Source organism: Copadichromis virginalis, linkage group LG3 (assembly GCF_057382275.1).
Source record: "Copadichromis virginalis isolate Kocher_CV1m ecotype Utaka linkage group LG3, C_Virginalis_male_GT1.1, whole genome shotgun sequence".
In the NCBI taxonomy this organism is placed as follows: Eukaryota; Metazoa; Chordata; class Actinopteri; order Cichliformes; family Cichlidae; genus Copadichromis; species Copadichromis virginalis.
The window spans coordinates 35026662-35049445 of record NC_140620.1 but is presented as its reverse complement, the minus strand read 5'-3'; the positions used below and the strand labels follow the sequence as shown (position 1 = coordinate 35049445).

At 44.0% G+C, this 22784-nt stretch overlaps 1 protein-coding gene across 2 annotated transcripts; it reads right to left on the bottom strand.

Annotated features, from left to right (window-relative positions):
* Positions 1-6041: 6041 nt before the first annotated feature.
* tox4b (TOX high mobility group box family member 4 b) lies at positions 6042-21679 on the bottom strand. 2 transcript variants are annotated; one of them, XM_085450802.1, is made up of 9 exons: positions 21543-21679; positions 17045-17113; positions 13127-13414; positions 12781-13041; positions 12360-12680; positions 12197-12277; positions 8942-9604; positions 8685-8839; positions 6042-7290 (listed from the first exon to the last, which is right to left on the bottom strand). In XM_085450802.1, exons 1-9 carry the CDS (start codon positions 21546-21548, stop codon positions 7233-7235), a joined length of 1902 nt encoding a protein of 633 aa, XP_085306928.1. In that variant the 5' UTR covers positions 21549-21679; the 3' UTR covers positions 6042-7232. The 2 variants fall into 2 exon arrangements, with proteins under 2 accessions (XP_085306928.1, XP_085306926.1); XM_085450800.1 differs by lacking the exon at positions 21543-21679 and adding an exon at positions 18890-20748.
* Between the last annotated feature and the right edge of the window lie 1105 nt (positions 21680-22784).

The window sequence follows — 22784 nt, the reverse complement described above, 5'->3', positions numbered from 1 at the left end:
TTTACTTTCTTATTTTTTATTTATTTTATTTTATTTTAGTATTATTTTTTGTGGCGCATTTCACACATTATCTGCACAACAGCACCCCCTGTCTAGTGTTGACCACGCTGCATTGCCCGCCACCGCGGTTTTCCCGCCACCGTCATCAAACGACTCATTTGACGTAATTCTCGCGATACCAGCAGTGGTTACGTATGGCCCGTGATGCTCTCCCAGTTTAATTGTTTTTCTCTGCAGGGTGATGTTTTATATGACATTCTTTGTCGGGTTTTCATTGACTAAAATTAACGCAGATTTTTATTTAATTTATTAGTTTTATATGTTTGTGTGTTTGTGTGCATACATTAATCGTGGGCATGAATATCATGGTACTTTTGGGACATTTTATTATTCGGTAGAACTGTTCTTCTTCCAGGGTGGCATATTGTACAGCATGATTTAATTACCTTCAAAAAAAGAATTGGGTACACAAGTCTGAATTCATTTCGGGGGGTTCTGATTCATACAGTGTGAACAGTATTCATTCAGGCTCAAACGTACAAAAACACACAAATGTTTTAATAAGTGGAGCTGAATGTCTTAACGTACGGAGGTCTATAGCTTGTTTTTGTTGACTGAGTAGACCTGGTATTTCCGTTTTGCAGAATAAAGAATTAAAGACGTTAATGAATGTTAATCAACATGTTTTCCTAATAATAATTATTCATTAATAAACCTTATTTTTATTAATATAATAATATTTATAATAACGATAACAATTATATTATTAAAGCTTATCTTTACTGTTATATCACATTCCTCTTGAATTTTTCAATTAATGTTAATGAACATATTTTCCTACTTCAAGAGAACCATCAAATCCACTTTTTATCAAATTAAATATTCTCAAATTTAAAGATCAAATTCAAATTTTATTTGTCACGTACACAGTCATACACAGTACGATATGTAGTGAAATGCTTGGACAACTGCTCGTGACCTAAAGAGAACAAAAAAGGAAAAGGCTATGAATAAGATAGGAAATAAATATGAAAAATTAAAAAGGGTAAATTTAACTAAGAAGGAATAAAATATAAATTAAGGTTAAAAATGAAATAACTGTACAACACAAATTAGAATGAAGGGTAAATTTAACTGGGAAGAATAAGATAAAATATATAAATTAAAGTTGAAAATAAAATAACTGTACAACAAAATACACAATATAGAACTATATAAGAATATATGAAGAAATATAAATAAATATATACACAATAACAGCAGCTGTACAAGTATTAACCGGAAATGAAGAATATAGTGACCAGTGTTGTGCAAAAAAACAATGTGTGCAAAAACAATGTCCAGAAAGTCCAGTGTGTGTGTAAGAACTATATGTGTGGGTCAGTACTGTGTGGTGGTGTGATTGAGAGACCGTATCGCCTGTGGGAAGAAGCTCCTCCTCAGTCTCTCTGTGTTGGTCTTCAGGGAGCGGAATCGCTTTCCTGACCTCAGCAGAGAGAACAGTCTGTTGTTGGGATGGCTGAGGTCCTTCACGATCTTCCTGGCCTTGGTCCAGCACCGCCTGCTGTAGATTGAGTGCAGGTCAGGGAGCTCGGAGCGGATGGTGCGCTCAGCTGACCGCACAACCCTCTGTAGAGCTCGTCTGTCCTGCATGGTGCTGTTCCCGAACCAGGTTAAGATGTTTCCCGTCAGGATGCTCTCTATGGTGCACGAGTAAAAGTTCCTGAGCACCTTGGAGGGCAGTTGGAAGTCTCTCAAGCGTCTGAGGTGGTAGAGACGCTGACGGGCCTTTTTCACCACGGTGTTGATGTGACAGGACCATGACAGGTCCTGCGTGATGTGAACTCCGAGGTATTTGAAGCTGTCCACTCTCTCCACTGGGCACTCGTTGATGACGGGGGTCTGGTAGTTCCTCTCCTGCTTAGTGCTGAAGTCCACTATCAGCTCCTTTGTCTTACTGACGTTTAGAAGGAGGTTGTTCCTCTGGCACCAGTTCTCCAGATTCCTAATCTCCTTCAGGTAGGCCGTCTCGTTGTTATCAGAGATCAGGCCCACCACGACGGTGTCGTCAGCAAACTTGATGATGGTGGTGGAGCTGGTAGTGGCCACACAGTCATATGTGTACAAAGAGTACAGCAGGGGGCTCAGAACACACCCCTGGGGGGCTCCAGTGCTGAGAGTGGTGGAGGCTGAGACATGTCCGCCCATCCTTACTGCCTGTGGTCTGCCAGTTAGGAAGTTGGAGATCCACTGACACATAGATGAGCTGAGTCCCAGATGCTCCAGCTTGGTGGTGAGTGTGGAGGGAATTATGGTATTAAATGCAGAGCTGTAGTCTATGAAGAGCATTTTAACATAATTCCCCCTTCTAGTGTCCAAGTGAGTGAGTGATGTGTGGAGGAGATGAGAGATGGCATCGTCTGTGGAACGATTTGGACGGTAAGCGAACTGTAGTGGGTCCAGTGTGTCTGGTAGTGAAGAAATGATGAAGTCTCTGACCAGGCGTTCAAAGCACTTCATCACTACTGAGGTGAGGGCTACAGGGTGATAGTCATTGAGAGAAGCAGGGTGGGGTTTCTTCGGGACAGGAACAATGATGGACTCTTTGAAGCATGTGGGGATCACCGACTGAGATAGAGAGATGTTGAATATCTCAGTGAACACAGGAGCTAGCTGGTATGCGCAGTCTCTTAGGATACGACCTGGGATGCCGTCTGGTCCTGCTGCTTTCCTGGTGTTCACTCTCTTGAAGGCTCTCCTTACTTCATGCTCGGAGATGACGAGCACGTTTCCGGTGCTGGCAGTATCTTCCTGTCTGCAGCTGTTAGCGCCGCTAACACTAGCATTGTTGGAGTCCTTAGCTGCAGCCTCGAAGCGAGCATAGAAAGTGTTCAGCTCGTCTGCCAGAGTCACGGCCGCGTTCGTCATACCGGTTGTTGGTGCTTTATAGTCCGTTATTGTCCTTAGTCCCCGCCACAGGCTCCTAGAGTCACTCTGTTGGAGTTGTGACTCTAGTTTCCTCCCGTAGCGCTGCTTCGCCTCTTTCACCGCCCTCCGCACGTTATATGACGCGGCTTTGTACGGGTCCATGTCCCCCGTCGTGAGTCCCGTGTTGTAGGCAGCGGTGCGGGATCTCAGAGCGTCGCGGATGGTTTTATCCACCCACGGCTTCTGGTTGGGAAACGTTGTGATAGTCTTTGTCTCCACGGTATCATCCGCTAGTTTCCCGATGAATCCCACAACCGCTTCCGTAAACACGTTGACATCATCATCGGAGCTGTTTCTGAACATGCCCCAGTCTGCGTCATCGAGTGTGTCCTGTAACGCGGCCACCGATTGATCCGTCCAGCGCGCGACCTTCCTCTGAACCGGAACTTCCTGTTTCAGCCTTTGTTTATATTTTGGCATGAGGAAGATGGCGGCGTGATCAGATTTGCCAAAAGGAGGGCGGGATTGTGCCTTGTAGCCGTCCTTGACCGTAGTGTAGCAGTGGTCCAGTGTCCTTTCACCCCTGGTGGGGCAGGTGATGTGTTGATAAAAGTTCGGCGCTGCGCGTTTGAGGTTGGCGCTATTAAAGTCCCCCGTCACAATAAGCGCAGCGTCCCGGTGTTGTGTCTGGTGCTGTGTGAGTGCCTCATGCAGCTCGCATAAGGCGGTGACCGTGTCCGCTTGTGGTGGAATATAAACGGCACTTACAATGACCGATGTAAATTCCCGAGGTAGATAAAAAGGACGACACATGATGGACAGTAGTTCCAGATTTGGTGTGCAGGAGCGTGTGAGAGGAACAACGTTCGCACTGTTGCACCAGTTGTTGTTCACCATTAAACACACGCCGCCTCCCCTTGACTTCCCCGAGTCCCGTGTCCTGTCCATGCGGTGAACCGAGAAGAACTCGGCCGGCTGGATGGCGTGGTCCGGCACCGCTGGGTTCAGCTATGTCTCGGTGAAGCAGAGGAGATTGCAGTCCCGAATGTCTCTCTGGAACTTTATCCTGGCCCTGAGGTCGTCAAGCTTGTTCTCCAGTGACTGGACGTTGGCGAGCAGGATGCTAGGCAGAGGTGTGCGGTGTGCACGAGCTCTCAGCCTGTTCCTGACGCCGGTGTTGTGCCAAAAAGTGATTGTCTGCCAAAAACTGATTTCCGGTATTTGCCAAAAACTGATTGCTCGTATTTAAACTGGTATAAGTAACTTGTTGGTCTATAATATGTGAAACATATGTATTTGATCTACTTTCAAATCCATTTATCATAAATGTAACAAATAAAGTGTTTAGAAAGTTGCCACATACATGTAATTTTTAATCTTTTTATGTATCCATCTATAGAACGCTGCATGTTATATTCTAAATCTGCCTGTTTTGTTTTTGTCTTGTTTTTTTAAACCTGCCAGCAAAAACGAATCTAAAGTATGTAATGCAAGGATGTAATCACTTTCAAGAGGGAGCATAAAGTTTGACTTTAAGTGACAATTATGAATCACAGATTCTGCAGGTCATTAATCAATGTAAAAAACTAAAACAATGTATTTTTAGTGACACAGCACACAAATATGGAAGCAAGATGTGTAATTAGGATTTATTTAAAATAAATATGAATTAATTAGTGCAATATCTTTAACCATAGAGAGAATGACAAAATCCTTCAGGACATTGTCACATCAATGCACTGAACTCTATGTTATCCATCTAACAGAGCCTCAACATGTTCTCACTGTAATTTCCCCTCATGAATGAATTTATGCTCGCACTAATCTGAATGTTTGGAGGGAAATCAAACGCATTTTACTCGCTGTACTCGAGCTGACTTACCTTTGTTTGAATGACGGCGTACTCACAACGTGGTCTAAAAATAGCCAAATCTTGTACCCAACCATTGGTGAATTGCATGTGCGCCTACAGAGATTTATAAACTGGTGCGCCGTGTATGCGCTGACTCCACAGACGAGGTACGAGAATATATCAGGCTCAGTCAATACCGGTTGTTCTTCAGGGTTTCTACTCCACTGCCGTGTTTCATACGGGTCCACATTTCCAAAGCAGGCTATTTTTTGCAAGTACCGTCTCTTTGCATCTGGACGCAATCTGGCTCTATAAAGTCCTTTTTCTTTTGAGCTGCTTTTAAGTATGGTTCGTAGCGGTCTTCTTTCCAACAGTGTGTTTGTTTTGATTCGTGGCCTGCTAAAATGGTGCCACTCTCCCACAATGCATTGCGGTGTGACAACTCCAAAGCCCTATGGCATCCATTGAGCGTAATGCTTCCCAGTCATTCATAATCCGAGCTCCGCGTTCGTGACATAATTGAAGGAATCCCTGCTCACACCGCTGACTCACACACTCACCGGTGATATCCAGACAGCTTATGATATTTTCTCAAACTGCTGCGCTGAAAAAGTTTCCAAAGAGCACGCTGTGTGAGACGATAAACATCATTTAACCTTTTAACCTGTGGCTTCCACATATTTGTGAAACAGAAAATGATGACATCGCTCAAATAATCAGAACATGGAACAGTTGTCCAACAGTCAAGTTTCTTTTCTGCACTAGTGTACACACAAATCACAACAGCAGTTGCCTCAAGGCGCCTGCTTCATTGCATTAATGTCTTGAAATACCAGGAAACCAAACGTCTGCATCTGGAGACTTGATTCAAAAGGCAATAAAAACCAAAACAAATGTTTTTAAAAAAAAAAAAAATGAATAAAGGAAAAATTACAATTTCACAAATGTCAAACATTTTTTAATTAAAATTCCTCTTTTTTTTTTTCCTATTAAAAAGTTGTAAAAATGAGTCCAAGGTGATGCCGTAGCATCTAGCTTTGTTATTTTTTGTGTCATACAGTCTGTGTATTTATTTACTTATATTTCCTGAACGGCGCACAAACTTTTCCTTTAAATTAATATAAAAACAACAACAACAAAGTCAGACATTCAGCAGCAAATCTAACCTTGTTACATGAGAAGAAAAATCATAAACAGAAAATAAAAGTCTGTATTCTTGTTACTACAGCCGTAAAACGTGAGGCCAAACTGTCACCAGGAGTGTACTGAAACATTAAATATTTATTTCATGATTAAAAACATTTCCAGTACATCTGCGCTGCAGGATCTCATCACACTGGGAAGCGTTGTTTTTTGGAAGCAGCCATCATTCTTCCGTTTCACCTGAAACAATGTCCCGGTTAAAAAATAAAGCTTTAACACCAATTTCCCTTTACAGTAAGTAGTGTTTGTCAGAGCTGGTGTGTTATTTTGCTGCGATACACATCTCTCTTATTTTTGTTTCTCTTTCCTCAAACAGAAATTTTTACCTCATTAAGAAAAACCCAGCACACATTTAAAAAGCTCTCAGGACACAGGGCCTTCCAGCAGGAAGAGAGAACGACAGACAGAGATACTTTTCCTGAATCTTAGCACCTTATTTAAGTTGGAAGTAACCTTGTTTGTTTCTTTTCCCCTCAGGCGGCTTGTAAAAGGTGACAAACAGCATTTAGCAGACAGCAGATCACCGGGTCTCTGAATGGCTTCAGACCTTTCAACCTCTTCACGACTCCAAAGTAGCTTTAAGACCATTTGTGCTTTTGCCTGCGTGTTGCTCCCCCACCCAGCCCCCTTTCTCCTTAAAAAAAACAACAACAAAAAAAACCAAAAACCAGCCCCACTTTACTCAAGAACAGACGACTCAAAACTCTCAATTCGTTCACATTGATCGCTCCTCACCGTGACGAGTAAAGGGAATAGCAAACACACTTAAAGATTCATTTTTCTGAAATGAATAAACTGAATACGTCTGTGATGATTTTCTTTTCTCCCCATCTTTTCAAAACAATTAAAAACACCATAAGCCTGTATAAAACGTTACTTTTTATCAAGTCTGTGTTTTAAATTCACAATCAATGATCGAGAGCAGGAAATGTCTGGAGCAGCAGAGCCGAGCCTCTGTGGTTTCTTCGCCGTCCACGCGATCGTGGTATTCGCAGATGACTCAAGAGTTTGTTTTATTCTGCTAGAGAAGCTTCTTGTGGGAGGTACAACACAGGGACTTCTTTTTTTTTTTTTACCTTTCTTTCTTTTTGTGTGTCCACAAGATGACATGAGCACGATAAAACAAACCATTATGTGCCAATACCTGAGTCTATTATTCAGTCTTTTCTCTGTCCGTTTGCATTTCATGTGGTATTCTCATCCTTTTCCGTCTCCGAGCATCACTCCTCCCCTCAGGTGTGTCCCGGTCCTATGTTACCGTGGTGGAGTTCTGCCCTCGGATAGCGCACCAGGCCATGAAAACGTCTCTGTGGAGAAGAGAGGATGATGAAAACATTAGGTTCAAGCAGGTCTGAGTAAGATGCACTTGTAATCCAATTTTAGGGGTTTGAAGACAAAGATCCATACTGTTCACATTCCAATAATTTGTTCGGAAGCTTGTCTCTATACTTTTCTGTCAAAACTACACAATGCAAACCAAAAGTTTATTTCAAGAGCTTGTTGTGAGAACACACTAAATAAATAAATACATAAATAAATGGTTGGTATACCTGTGATCAGAACTAGAAAATGTTACATTGTATCATCATCTCTTCTAAAAAAAACAAAACAGACTATAAGAGGCTTTTGGACGAACAAGCAATTAGTTTTTCAACTATTGAGAGGACATAAAGGGCCCCCCCATTGCCCCCTGTAGATCCACCCCTGCCTCTGATACCAGCCTTCATCGGGTATTTAAAGAAACACAATGGAAACACCCAGGCAATTGTTTTAGTCTTTAACAAAATTATTTTTTTTAATTTCCTTCTTGCTTTTTAAACTGTAACTTTAATCAAAGAGCACCATGAAGTTCTTTGATTTTAAAACTAAATATGTTCTCAGAGCTGAAAACTGAACATTTTTGTACCTGAAATATTTGAGGGTGGGGCATCTTTATGTCATACAGTGCCATGTTGGTCTTTCAAACAGGAATCTTGGTCAAATGTTTACATTTCTGTGTTTTGGTGAATTTTTATGCACGAGTTGAGCGGACGATCAAGATTTTATTTTCATGTTTTTTTAAACCAACTTTGACATCTGGTGATCCGATACAGTCTAAGTGTTTCTCTCGTCTCTTATTTAGCTTTGTTGAATTTTCATCTAACCAGCCTGTGGTGGGGCGTGGTCTGCAGCACGGCTGCGAGGGAGGTGGATGCATCTGAGAGGCACCTACAATCGCACCTCGCCGACTTAAAAGACAATGAGCTAGAGTCCTGTGAATCCTGTGGTTGTTGTTGTGTATGTGTAGGTGCAGCTAAAAAGCTGTGACTGAGTGCTGTAGAAGAAAACTAATAAAAGAGTGCTGAAAAGCGTTGAAACGTGGTCGGGTCTGTGGTGGGTTTGTTACACAGCCATTATAAATATCAAATATATTATACTGATATATTGCTAATTTTAGCCATCACTTACACACCAATAAGACTCTAATCTAGAGGAAGTAAAACTGAAGGTTTCAGTAGGTGAACCTGTGGATTATTAACCGTCTTTTCCAACCGATCTCAGAGTCACTATGCTTTGACTCTGTGTTTCTTTGTTAAACAGCATCTTTACGACCACCTAAAGTACTTCACAAACCTCTGGAAGTGAAGCAGAGCACGCTGTGGAAACATTTAAAGTACTGACGCACACTCCAGGAGTCGAGTTTAGGTCCGTCTGTACGCACCTGCAGTGTGTGGCGACACACTCGTTGCTACAGTACTCTTTGTCCCAGTCTTTGCTCTCCACGGCGGGGTTTGTGCAGCCGGCGCGCACGCAAATGTTCGGGTTGGCGGTGGGAGTCACACTCGGGCCAGGAGCAACATTAACCTCCACCTCCATCTGAGAGGGCGGACAAAAAGAAACACCGAAATTTATGTGAATGTGTATTCATCCAAACACTTAACAGTAAATGTTCGACGTGTTCGAAGTTCAGCGGCTCACCCCTTCCTCGCCTTCAGCCACTTCCTCTCCTCCCGTCACCTCACCCGTGTGTCCAACCTCCACCGCCAGAGCAGAGGTGGTGGCAGACACTGTCGTGGGGGTTTCCCCCGTTGACGTCACAATGATCGAGGCGCTTGAATCTGACTGGCGTGCTGAAGGCACTACCTTAAGCGGCGGCGGAGCAGTGGTGGCTGCCGCCGCCCCTCCTCCACCACGCGGTTTGGCCTGGAGAGGCGGGGGCGCCTGGGCGTGCACCATTTGCTGCAGCCGGGGTGGAGGAGGGGTGCTCTGCATCTGCTGCAGCGGCGGAGGCTGGCGGGGCGAGGAGGCGGTCGTCACCGTAGCTGACATGCCGCCGGAGGGTAGCGGTGTCTGCTTGATGATGATTTTGGTGACGGGGGCAGTGTTGAGGGCAGTGCTCGCTGGTGGAGGCTGCGGTTTGATGGCCCCGGTGCGGGACCGGGTGGTGACCTGAGGCAGGTCCAGGATGATGTTGGAGGTACAGATGTTGGTGATGGTGTTCTCCTCTGGGTTGTAGTGCTGCGACCTAGTTGGCCGGGTGGGCGGGGTCGGGGCGGGGATGGGCGTAGGCATGGCTGTGACCACAGCAGCTGGGGCTGAAGGTGGGGGTGATGGTGTGGTTTCCATGACCTCAATAGGTGCCTGAAGAGAGGAAGAAGAAGAGAAACGTTTAGGTGGATATTTGTGTTGCTCTGGTGTGTCCGCACCAGGACAGCAGAATGTATCCTAAACTTTACGATGCAGAACATCAGAACTACCAGATTTACAGCTGGAGTTCCAAAGCATCAGGATAGAAACTGTTTCTCGATGAGACGAGACAAAGCTCTTTGATAAATCATCAGTGTGTACTCAGTGCTCAAGGTTTACACGATTTAAATCATAGAACTTCAACTTCAGCTCTCGTGGTGAGAGCAGCAACTGATGTAGCTACACCTTGAGCTGGCACCTGCAGAACAGGCTGAGACGTTACACCATGCTCAGGTAGACTGGCAGACACTGGCAGGGCCACCATCCCTTTCTCCACCAAGCCAGACACAAGAGCAGCCTTCAGCTCAGCCTTACGCAGAGCTGTGGAGACACAAATGCCATAAAATGATGCCACCTCATGCAGATCCCTCTTCCTACAGGCGTCCAGCTGGACAAGCGAAGGATTTTCCTTGAATCAGAATCAGAATCAGAATACTTTATTCATCCCGAGGGAAATTAGGGGTTACAGCAGGCAGCACGCTAATGGCACATGCGCACTCACAAAGGAACCTTCTGACCAACTTTACACAAACATCACATTGGGGAGACATGTCAGAAAGGTAGGCTGATAGGAAAAACAACGAAAATACACTACATGAGGTAAGAGGAGGAGAAAAAAAACTCCACTCAGACTGAGCTCCTGGTGGGAGAACAGTTTGATAACAGAAAAAACACCTCAGCACAAAAGCACATGACTATCAATACACCATAGAAACACGAGACAAGCAACAGGGGCGGGTAAAGGGTAAGAGAGAGCCGGTGTAGACAGCGCATCCGGTCCTGCAGCATCTGCGCTGGTCCAGTTGACTGCTATCATCCCCGGTAGGGCACAAGCATCGAAGGCGTTGGAAAGGGAGGGGGATGAGTGAGTGCTTGTCAGTGTAAGTGTGTGTGTGTGTGTGTCCAGAGTTCAGCGGAGACAGTGTCCTTCGCACTATCAGGCTAAGTAAACAGTCTGCCAGCCAACCCAGGTGGCCTACACGGCAATATCAAAGGTAGCCATTAAAACTAAAACTACCTGAGGCTAATAATAACAACAAAGAAGAACCACCTCCAATACACAAATCAAAAACAGGTGGGAAATATGTGTGGCCACAGGGTTAACCAATAAATAAAATTAACACCGACCCTCTCCTCAGACCTGCCTACTAAAATCTTAGCCTGCTTAGCTTCTGGAGTGTACCAGGCTCGAGGCAACTTTAAAGGCTAAGCATTAAGTGCACAAAGCACCGACAAGCCTACCCTCGACAGGGAACTAATCCCCACCCAGGATTACTCCGAAATTAAAAAAGGCAAAATAAAAAATGAGTGCCTGAAGGAGGAGCTTACGCTCAGCTAGACACTCCCCTTTGCTAACTGGAGAGAGAGCGCAGCAGATATAATACAACTAAACAAGCCACCGGCAAACAACTCACTAAAACTCAATTGCTGTTCCTTCCATTCAGATCCCGGACGAGCCCCCACATAGTTACGTTCCCCCCGAAGGGGTCTAGGCATGCGAGTGAGGGGACCAGTAACAAATGAGTCCAGAACAGAATGAAAGGAAAACAGAGAGGTGGTTTTTAGTAAATAAAATAGTCTTTATTATAGATAATCTTAACATAAAGAGCCAGCAACGCCGTTTTACCAATAACACTTGGAAAAAGGAAAAAAGGCTGCAACGACAAAGAACACGAGCCAGGTGCAATATATCAGCCACCTTTCATGTTCAGGCAGACACACACTGCAGTAACATGGCAGCAGCTGGCTCTTCACTTCCTTTCTGGGGCAGTGAACATGGTACATAATATCTGTAGAAAAGTTGGACTGAAGGTCAGAGCTATGCAGACTGATCATTGAATCACCGCAGTCACTCCCCACTGCCACCACACCTGAGCACAGAGCACATCTTCTTATATACAGAAACTCTTCATGGTTTAAGTTTGTCATCGTATTGCATCACGTGTAACCATTTCCTTTTAATAAAATCCAGATATGAGTTATTGAACCACATGTCCTCATAACAACTGCATAATGAGTGAAAGATGTTACAACTCATCCACATGGATACAGCTGAAAGTTACAGTATTAGTCTGAACTGGTCTGGTGTTGGTGCCTTTGAGATTTTTCTTATCTAAAATATTTTAGGTGTATGTGCAGAACACTGAGAGGTCTGCTTCTTGTCAATTATTAGTAGAAATGCATGCCTGTGCACAGCACCTGCACAGTTTATGAATGCAGCTGCATCAGGACTCATCTAGTCCAGTCTCTGCAAACTTTATTCATCTGTGGTGCCACATTAAAGTCATGGGTGCTGATACTGAGTAAGCAATAGTAAATTCATCCTGTCATCCCTAACCCCTCACTGATATACACTGAGGTGTAGAAAACAGTCGTCAAATGTCGTCTTTTTGAGGGAACGATTAAAGAGTTAAACCCTGTGTGATCAGGACATCATGCTAGCATACCTGTGGTTTGTCTGCTTCAAACTATCAAAGTTTGACTCACCTGAGAAATGAGACTGGCTCTGTACTCTGCCAGCGCTTTCAAGTAATCCTTCTTTGCTGCTTCGTTTTTCCTCTTGTAAACCTAAAAATGATAAATATTAAATGACTACACAAGCACATTTACAATCTTAAAAACCTTGAAGGAACCAAAGAAACCCTCTTACTTGTTTCTGCTCCTCCCCCAGACTGTCCCACATGGACGCCACGATCTTGGAGACCTCTCCGAAAGTCGCGTTGGGGTTTTGTCCCTTAATAGCTGCCTGTGTGTCCCTGAAGAACAGAGCGTAGGCCGACACAGGTTTCTGGGGCTCGTTGGGATCCTTCTTCTTCTTCCCCTTCTTCCCCCCTCCTGCTCCTCCTTTCCTTCCCGTAGCAGAGGAGACGCTGGAGGTCGGCGCAGACAGCGGGGATTCAGACGGGGAGGGATCGAGGGAGATGACTCCAGGGGAGACGGCCAGAGAGACCGGAGATTCGACTAGGACGCTCTGATGGAGGATGAGGAGGCAAAAGGGCACGTTGGAGTAAATAAATGAGATGCATTTTCAAACAGATGAGTGCCAGACGCTGGTTATATTTAAGACTCACCCTTCTGAAGTCGTCCATGTCATCATCCTGGAGCGAGCTGGTGGGCGAGGCTGTGGCCGACAGCGGGTTTTCGGGCGACTGCGGCCGCTGAAGTATGTTCCCGCCGCCCAAGCCGAGCCCCAGTTGAGCACTGAGCTCTGATTGGTCTATAGTGGTGAGCTGATTGGACCCCAGTAAACCCTGGCCCATGTCACCTAGAGGGACGTCGATGGTTACCGGGGACGAGCTGCTGAACTGAGAGCCAATGGGATGACCGAGATCCTGGGATAGGGAGGAGGAGAAAAGGGGCGTTACTTAAAGAGGAGACTGAAGGTGGGTAAAGGTTAAAATGTCACGTATTCCTTACCATTCCCAGTGACGACCCTAACAAAGTATTCCCTCCTGACTGGGTCATGACTCCAAGAGTCAGGTGCTCCAGTCCCTGAGAGGCCGCACTAACAAAAGTGGACGCGAACGAGGGGTCGTCACCTTCAACGACGGCGTTCCCAGGTACCACCACGCTGTCCGAGGGTCCAGTTTCTGACAGCTCCCCGAAATGGGACACGACATCTGACACGGAGAGGGCAGAGTCCGGGTCCAGAGAGATGGGAGGGATCTCGAATTCCTCATCGCCAAGGCTGGGAGTGTGGAACGTCTGGTGAGCACGGGGAAGACAGAGGAGAGGAAGAAGAAGTAGTAGTTAGGATCTAACATCACTCCGACACTTGGTGAATAAACTCTCATATGTTGTGAAGATCACACTAAACCAACTCCAAACTTTTATCACTTCTAAGCCTCCCCGAGCCCCCACCCCTACCAAAGTTTTCTCTGACACTGATTTCATACTGTGTTTTCCATTTACAAGTTCTGACAATGATGGATTGTTCAGGCCTGGGAACAGGAAGCTCCTTGACAAGAACTTGCTAATAGCTGGAGTGGAAAACCAACAGAAGCAGCTGATCTTTGTTCAGTTAACCTATCAGAAGGAGTAAAGCTCAGTTCAATCAGGGTTTTTCCCTTTAATAAACAAAAAACTCACAGCTTTAGCATAGAAACTGTTAAAGCAGATTTAAAACCGGCTAAAACCAGGTGCTTGTTGAGATTTTTACCTGATGATGCCATAGTCAGCTAAGCAGCTGCTTGCACATTTACATAATGACTGTTCCACAAAGTGCAGCCTGCTTCAGCTTTTAGGTTCCCGTCTATCCTGACGGGAGAGCAGCAGCGAAAAGATGTCAACTTAAACTCTGACTGGCCTCAAACTAAACGTCCATATTCATCATGTGTCTGCAGCTGCATCACTGAAAGCCCCCATCGTTTGACTCACACGCTAGATGAGTCAGTTTTGCAGCTTTTTAAATAGTGTCTCATGACTCATTCTCGATAAAAAGCCTGTTTTCTACAGGACAGAATTATCAGAAAGGTGCCTGGATTTGAGGCGGTGGGGTGTGACACTTAAAGCCTTTTTATAAACAGTTCACATCCCACAGGCTCAGGTGGACAGCAGGTTGAAATGACATGAACGTGGTTTAAATTAATCCAGCCTGTCTCCAGGAGAGTGGAACCAGAAAGGGTGCAGTGTCCACTCTGAGTCTGGGACAAGTTGTTGATCCAAGTGGAGAAAGTTTCAGGGTCTTCTTCATGAGCAGGAGAATGGAGCGGTGCACAGGCGATTCACCAGTCCATCTATGCTCCCACCCTCACCTGTGACCACGAGCTCTGGGACATGAATGAAGTTCCTGAGATGCAGGGGGGGGAAACAAACTTCCTCCAAAGGCACCTCAAAATGCCCCGTAACATTCTGGAGAGATTACATGTCTCAGCTGGCCTGGTGTCTAAGCACTGAGCCCCAGAGCTGGAGGAGATGGGCAGGAGAGGGAGGTCTGGGTTTCTGTGCAGCAGAAGATTGATGGTTTAAGTAAATGCTAGAAAACTGCTGCTACTTAACGTGGCAAGATTGTAAACTGCTATCAAGTTGAGCTTCATTTGTGCTCTGTCGTAAAGGCTCAAGTTAAATTTACTTGCTTACGGTATCAAAACCTCCTCACTGAGAGCATCACTGTCACCTTAAGCTTACTGTCACAGAGGTGCTGTATTAATCATTGTAATCATCGTGAAAACCAGAGAACAGAGAAGGATATGGAAAGGATGCCTTTCTTCCTGCTCTATAAAAATATACCATCTCAAAATGAACAACTCAAACATGCACACAACACAACACAGCCTGTTCCCCTACAGCACAGCAGATTTCAACATAAGCCATCTATTATTTAAAGCAGCAGCACTATAACCCAGCTCAGTGTATTCATCAGCAGAAATATCTTATTTTAATCGTTTTTAAATAGAGTGTTCGACAGCTTCTTGTGTCATTTTTCTCAGTATTAACTTTAGTTCCTCCTCCTTTTTATTTTGGGTAGTATAAAACTTTCTCAGGCAGCCTGTCTGCTGGAACAATGATGACTCTCTAAAGTTAAATGGACATTTCTCTACACTCAATCTTTGTCCCAATAATATATCTGATGAATGGCAGTAAAGGGTAGAGTTATTTCTGATTATTTATGCCCTGTTACAGTTTCTCTGATGCCGCTTGATTTTGCACCTGGTTTGGCTGCTGAACGGCTCTTTGGCATCTTTGCATTATGGCACTCTCCTACAGCTTTCCATTGAGGCTCTCCTGAGCTTTTTTTTAAGACCACTCCTGCAACGCACATGTCAAACCTCACCTTTTAGTACCGGCTCAGCTTTTTGGGAAAGCCAATAATAGTGAGTTGTTTATTTTTTTTACAAAAAAAGGGATCTATCTTCAAAGACAAAAAACCAACTGGTGTGAAGTTGAGCCAGACCATCAAGTGCAAAGAGGACTTTAGCTCCGTGCTGGATCAAACCCTCCCTGTAAACTTGTCCAGCCCCAGCTTGCGCTACAAATAACTCTCAAAGCTAAGTGCCCGTTTTCTCAAAAATAAACAGACTATAAACGTCTGAAAAACTCACAGGGTCACTTACAGTTGCTTATCAATGTTCTCCAGATGTTTTCTTAACAGTCTCTTTGAAACATCTGGATAAGAGATTTTACAGTGTGCCCTGTGGAAAAATTCTAACTGATGGCAAAGTGTGCAGTCTTTGAGAACGTTTGAAAATTTTCTTGAATTATTGGATATTAAATCTCTTCAGGTCTCCACACATTTTTCAAACTTAAATATATACATATATAATTAGCAAAAATACCCAAAACATTTGATTAAACTGATGCAAAATCAATGACAAGGGTTTCCAAAAGACCTTTTACCATGTGGAACAGCAGCTCTGCTTCCCTACTGTACAGTGCAGCTTCTGTTGATAAACAGTCTTACAAATGCTGGATGCTCACATTAAATGCAGCTACCAAATGACCTTTGAATATGTGCAAGTATCCAAATAGGACTAAATATTTATACTCCTGGATCTTTATGACATTAAAAAAAGGGGATGGCCCTAATATATAGTCATCTACTACGCTCAAGCCCCACCCACCTACCGTTCAAACCTCACATTTGCAGGAGGTAGCCAATCAGAAAGAAGCTGGCTTAAAGGTGGGAGGAACTGAAACAGCTCGTTTCAAAGGGCAGTAGAAGATAAACAAGGATTATTTTTGAACCGTTAATCATCAGAGTCCAAAAGTAAGACTTGGTCTTTTACGATCTTTCTAGGTGACCTATCGCCAAAATAAAAAACAGGAAGGTAAACTGTGCAGCAGGTGGTGAGATAAGAAAGAGCTTTTCAGTGACTTTTACAGTGGTCGGTTTTTCTTTTACATGCCTTTATAATGTCATTAAAGCCTATCACTTAAAATACTATGCACTGGCAGTTTAATACCATATTTTTAAAAAAAATTGGTTTCTACTAAAGAAAAATCAAGTCTTCAGCAGATACATTTTTAGACAGTATTTTTTAGGGGTACAGAGTTTAATTTAAATCAGCTTAAACCCAGTTCTGTCAATAAAATGGCCAAAAATAACAGAACAGAGGCCAAATTTCACTTAACTAAAGCAACAAAGACTGTTTGCCTCAACTACATATGGACCAAATATGCATATGTCCACAGATGCCCTATCTGAGCCAGGAAAAAGCCTGTGTATCTATAAAATATATGAAGAAGTGACACAAAATTTTATCTATGCATTCCTTATTTTTGTCCTCTTTAGCACTCTTAGAGACTTCTAATGCCTTTAACTCTGGCAGGATCTGCTGAGAGGTGGGACCTCTGCAGAAACAGACCGATGCTTGTGTCTCAAGTATAAAGGCTTACCTCTGAAGAGGAGAGGAAGGGGTGGCCGGAACCAGGAATCGTCAGGTAGTTGTCGCTGCCTCCGGGGAACTGAAACGCAGGGGAAGAGAGTGTAACAGTAAGGGAGGAGGGGCGACACCATCATCACAGCAACACAAAGAGCTACCTAAACGCACCGCCAACAGGGGCACACCATAAAACACACATTTACCAGCAAATCTAGCTTAAACTGAGAGTCACAGAGGAGGCTGCCTCTTTACACCTGGTTAGTAAAGAAGAGCTAGTTTGAATATATTGAAAAATCTGCAATTGACACTCTGAGATGCATTTGACTTTAGTAAGAGTAAATATGTTTGTGCAGGTAAAAACAGGACTTCCTGTGGTGCCAGAGGCAAATCCAAAATGCGGTTTTTAAATGGCGACTTCATTTATTAAGAGAAAGAAGTTATTCAAACCCATCTGCCCTGTGGGGAAGTAACTGCCCCCTAAACCTAATAACTGTTTGTGCCACTCCTAGCAGCAACAACTGCAACAAGTCTTTCACGTCACTGGAGGAGTTTTGGCCCCCTCTTCTTACCAGAATTGTTTTGATTCAGTCGCATTGGTGAGTTTTTGAGCATGAACAGTCTGTCTAAGGTCAGACCAAAATGTCTCAATCTGGTTCAAGTCCGGACTTTGAACAGACCACTTCAAAACCTTCATTCTGGTTTTTGGCCTTGCTGGTGTGTTTTTGATCGTTGTCCTGCTGCACAAACTGAGCGCTCTTGAGCTTCCGGACATGAACTGATGGTCGGACGTTCTCCTTTATGGTTAGTCGTCCAAGTCCTGAAGAGGTAAAGCAACCGGAGACCATCACACTATCACCACCATGTGTGATGTTCTTTTTAATGCTGTGTTAGTTTTTTGTAGATGTAATGGGACCTAAACCTTCCAAATTCAGCTTCTATCTCATCAGTCCACAGAATATTTGCATAAATTCTTGGGGATCACCAAGATGTTATTTGGTAAATGTAAGACGAGATTTTGTGTTCTTCTTGGTCAGTGGTGGTTTGCTCCTTGACCTCTCCTCCCATGGATGCTATTTTCATCCAGTCTCTTTCTTACTGTTGAATCACTGACTCTGGCCTTAATAGAGGCAAGTGAGTTGCTTACGTGCTCTTCGAGTAGTTTTGGTAGGTCGGACACTCCTGGACAGGTTCACCACTGATCCAAGGTTTCTTCGTTTGTGGATAATGGCTCTCACCGTGGTTCAGACAGTCCCAAAGCTTTAGAAATGGCAGGGTAACAGTTTTCCAGATTGATAGATGTCAATGACTTTGTTTCTCATTTGCTTCTTTAGATCGTGGCATGTGTTGCTTTCTGGGATCTTTTAGCCTCCTTTACTATGTCAGACAGCTTCTACTGAAGTGGTGTCTTCATTCATCAGGCCTGGCAGTAATCAGGGCTGGGTGTGGTTACTGAAACTGAACTCTGCCTTCTAAAAAAAATTTGATTAATCACTGTTAATTCATGATTTGACAAAGAGGGCAATTACCTTTGTACACAAGGTCAAAAGTAATTGACTGAAGCTGAAACAGGTAGGCACAAAAAACAAATAAACCATCACTGGAGATCAGAGGGTTAAACAGAAGATATGGTTTCAAACAGCCTTATTTCAACACAGGAGAGGAGCATACACTCACATGTTGGCTCCTTAAGTCCAACATGCGTCTTTATCGATTTGTTTTAAGGATGATTTTTAGTCGCACAGATAGGTTAAAGGTTTCTAACCTAAGCTGAAACCATAACTCTCTCTAAAACGGAAATACTCCATTACTCAAGGGTCCAGTACTCGAATAAGCATGCACGGAGCGGCTGTTCAGTCACCTTGTTGTCGGAGTCGAACCCATTGAAAGACTGAGGATCCAGGAACTCCGGATCCCCGTCGTGCTGCCCGGTACCGTCCGTTAAATCCGAGTAAAAATTCAGATCCATCCTTTCAGCTGGGCCTCATGTGTGAGCTGTGAGGCCCCCCTTCTTCGCTGCGATACGACGTCAGGCTATTAACCGGATCTCCTTTCCCCTGATTTTTCCGCCCCTTGTCAGCGTGCGATTGACGGATAGGCTGGTTACCGACCAGCTCCGCCGTTAGCCCGGGTTCTCCTTTAAAAACCCGCCGACAGTGACAGCCGTGGCTGGCAGCCAGCTAAACTGAGCATGTGTGTGTGCGCGTGCCAAAAATAGCCCGGCCCGTGAGCTGGCCGGCTCTCTGACGAGGTAACGTGGCCGTTTAACCGTCTTTCTCGCTGACTTTGTCCTATCACGGTTTAGCGTTAGCTGGCTTTGACGCAAGCCTGCAGAGGCGCTCACATTTCAGCCCCCCTCCGCCAGACAGCCCGGTGCTCGTTTGTCTGTCTACCTGCCTGTTACTCCTCCGACGTCTCAGTGACCGTTTAAACGGCAAACCGACCGCGGTCGTGTCAAGGTGTCTGACAGCCAAGGGAAACACACAGAGTCCCCGATTTTTAAGCTTCGCTTTGGCTCGGGCCAGGATCCTCAATGGATCCCGAGAAACAGATCGTGGGTTGGATAAACAGGCAGCGGTCAAGCTACACTGGTGCAAAGCCGGATGTAGGGCGAAGCGGATTTCAAAATAATCGTGGACGAATAAAATCATTACTGGAGCTTCATGTCCTCTTTTACAACATCCATGGATCGTCTCTGTGGTCTTCCTCTTTTTCCTCCTCCCTGGCAACATCTTTTATCCAATATATCAATCACCCTCAACATTTCCAAACTGCTCAACCTCTTCTGTTACAAATCACCTGTCACACTTGTCTCCACCCTGCTTGCACTCTTCTTTACCTCTCTTTGTTGCTTTGTAAGTTTGCCCCCAGGTAACAAAAACGCCTGCACTTCACCCCTTCACTACCTCTAGTCTTTGCAAATGACTTTTCCCACACATGTATTCTGCCTCGCACCTACGGATTTGCGTTCACCTTCTCAACAGATCATACAGCCGCCTGCTCCTCCACCTGCTCCCTACTCTCACCATAGATCACGTTGTCTGGGACAGACTACCACCTCCTGCCTGACCTCATCTGTCAGCCTGTCCATCACCCTTGCGAGTATCAAGAGACTTGCACCTTAATAATGTCTCACTGTCCTCAAACACATTCTGCACCGCCCTCACATACTTCTCTACCACTCCTGACTTCCTAATGCAGTACAGGCACTGGAATTCGACTGGCTTGTTCCAGGTTTTTGATTTACCTCCCCTTATAAATCGAAAACCCTATACATAAAAACATTTCTATGGCAAACAGTAACTACATCTTATTTTGAAAGGTCAACTATAAAGAAATGAAGCATGGCTGAAAACGTTTACACAGTACTACAGTACTACTAACTATACAGTGCTCCGTGCATCACGTTTACCTTCATTTTAAAGTATGCTTTTTTTGCTTATGGTATCTAAGACAAGGATGTCAAACTAATTTGACATCATGGGCCACATAAAGCCAATTCTGATCTTAAGTGGGCCAGAACAGCAAGATGTTTAACTTCACATTTAATCCCTGGCATATCTAAATATAAGAAAAACAAGTGCAAGTGCAAGAATATGTTATAGTTTTTCTATGTGATAAATGTGCACAATAACAGAACAACTTCTGGTAGCTAATTGCCCAAACAGTATAGTATTTTTAATGACTTCTTTTTTCCTAAAACAGAATATTTCTACAGTAGATATTGAAAAAAAAAAACTTTTATGTCATTTAATTGTTTATCTCTTGGGTAATTATTTGGTGTAGCATGAATATCAATAGGAAAAGCTAGAAAACTTGTGAGAATATCACTGAAAGTTTCAAATCTATTCACTCCTTCAAATTCTCCACAGCATTCCAGTGGCCTGGACTGGAGTCTTTGTCGGGCTGATTATGGTTCCCGGCCCTTATGTTTAATACACCTGATATAACATGTCTAGATTGTAGAGAATTAATATTATGCTGCAGTAATGTCTCCTTTATTTTGAAAGGTTTAAAGGGAAGCTGGCTGCTACTGCTGTTCGGCATCAATTAACCCGGTTAGCACTCATATGTTATCTAGATTAAGTCCTTTAACATAAAGTTTCCTGTCTGACATGGACTAACACCCCACATTAGGCTGGTTCTTACTGGATGGGGATGTTAGACTGTTTGTTGGCGTTTAACAGCCACCTTCAGCTGATTTAACTGCTCTATCCTGTGGCTCCTTCCTGGATACACGAGCTGCATATTTTTTTGTTGTTTATACCGATTAAAGTTCACTAACACTGAGACTGCCTCAGGTCCGCCTGCTCGGACAGACAGCTGGGTTAAAACGAGGCTGAACATGTTAGCAGAAGTTAACGTGAAATCCGTGAACAGAGGAACAATGATCAGTGAGGTCAGCGCGTACAGCAGGCCGCCAATGATGTCTGACAGCCAGACTGCGCGTGCTATATTTTGTCATCTTGTGTGCGTGCGCAGCAGTTTATTTTGTTAACACCAGCCACTCTTACCTCCATGCTCACCCCGAAACCTGTTTAACTGTGTTTGTTTGTTTGTTTTTAATCCCACTTTTGCCAGGGAACTTCACCCAGAAGTGATTTCCTCAAATATCACAACATGGCACCGGCTTCCGGATTGTACGTGCAGAATCACGTGACCTCAGCAAGCACAAGTTGGAAGCTTGGCTTTCAAAATAAGACGTAGAAATTTATAGCATTGATAACAGAAAAGCAATTAAAAGGAAGTTCTAAAAAGGAGCTATGTTTTTTTATTCGTTTAAAAAACGAAATTGGGTCACGGAAAAGTAGTTTATAAGGCAAAAACAGTGTTTGTATCATTTTAATGAGCTTGAAAGTCAATATTTGTCTTTATTCTTCAGTACAGCCTGAACTCCTAGACAAGGTTTCTTGGATTGGATCAAAGACACATTTAAAACCTGCAGGAGACCGGCCCTTGAGGCCTGGAGTTCAACACCTGTGCTGTAGACCAATGGGCCTCTCTCCTGAGTTCTTCTGTACATTTTGACAATTTGAACCACAAATTTTACATTTGGATTCATCACTCCATAAATCTGTTGTCACTGAATTTAAGTTAGTTCTGGTGTAATTTGGAATAGCTCAGCCTTTTCCCCATTTCCTTTCCTAATAATGGCCTCTTGACAACTTAATGAATCTTCAGTTAACAGTACATGCATCAGCTGAAGGTTCAGATGCATCTGTCAGGTCTTTGTTGGAGTGTTTTAGGGCATTTTTATTCACTTGTCCAGTTTCCTCAGATTCTTTTTGGGGTACACTGCAGGGTATGTCCAGATCTCTGCAGACCACTCACATCCCGGACACAAACTGTTCAAGCTGCTGCCCTTAGCCAGGTGCTACAGAGCTCTTTACTAAAACCAGCCGCCACAGACTTTCTTGCCCCGGGCTGTCACTCTGTTGAACACTAACCCACTGTTATGTCATTCAGGTCATATGCACATTGCACTATCCAGTTTGCACTGGTTCATGCTGGTTGCACTACACTCAGCCTATTTAAATATATCATTCATGCCCAGTTGTAGTTTTGTACAAGTTGTATAGTTTAAAAAAAACATGTCAAACTGTTAAATTTGGTATTATTAACTGATTTGGCTGAAAAAATGAAAACCAGTGATGTGTTTTTTGACAGGTAGTCAGTAGATACACTAGTTCATCCCTTTAGTTAGGTGCCTTTTTTGGCTTGAATCATTCATAGGTGAGTGTTTTGTGGAGTGATAA

Excerpts from the sequence above, each read along its gene's own strand:
- tox4b (XM_085450800.1), bottom strand. The coding sequence starts at position 18,997 with ATGGATCTGAATTTTTACTCGGATTTAACGGACGGTACCGGGCAGCAC. Across the intron at positions 17,114-18,889 it reads GGTTCGACTCCGACAACAAG|TTCCCCGGAGGCAGCGACAA; the intron begins GTGACTGAACAG and ends CCTGCGTTTCAG. Across the intron at positions 13,042-13,126 it reads TAGGGTCGTCACTGGGAATG|GATCTCGGTCATCCCATTGG; the intron begins GTAAGGAATACG and ends TCCCTATCCCAG.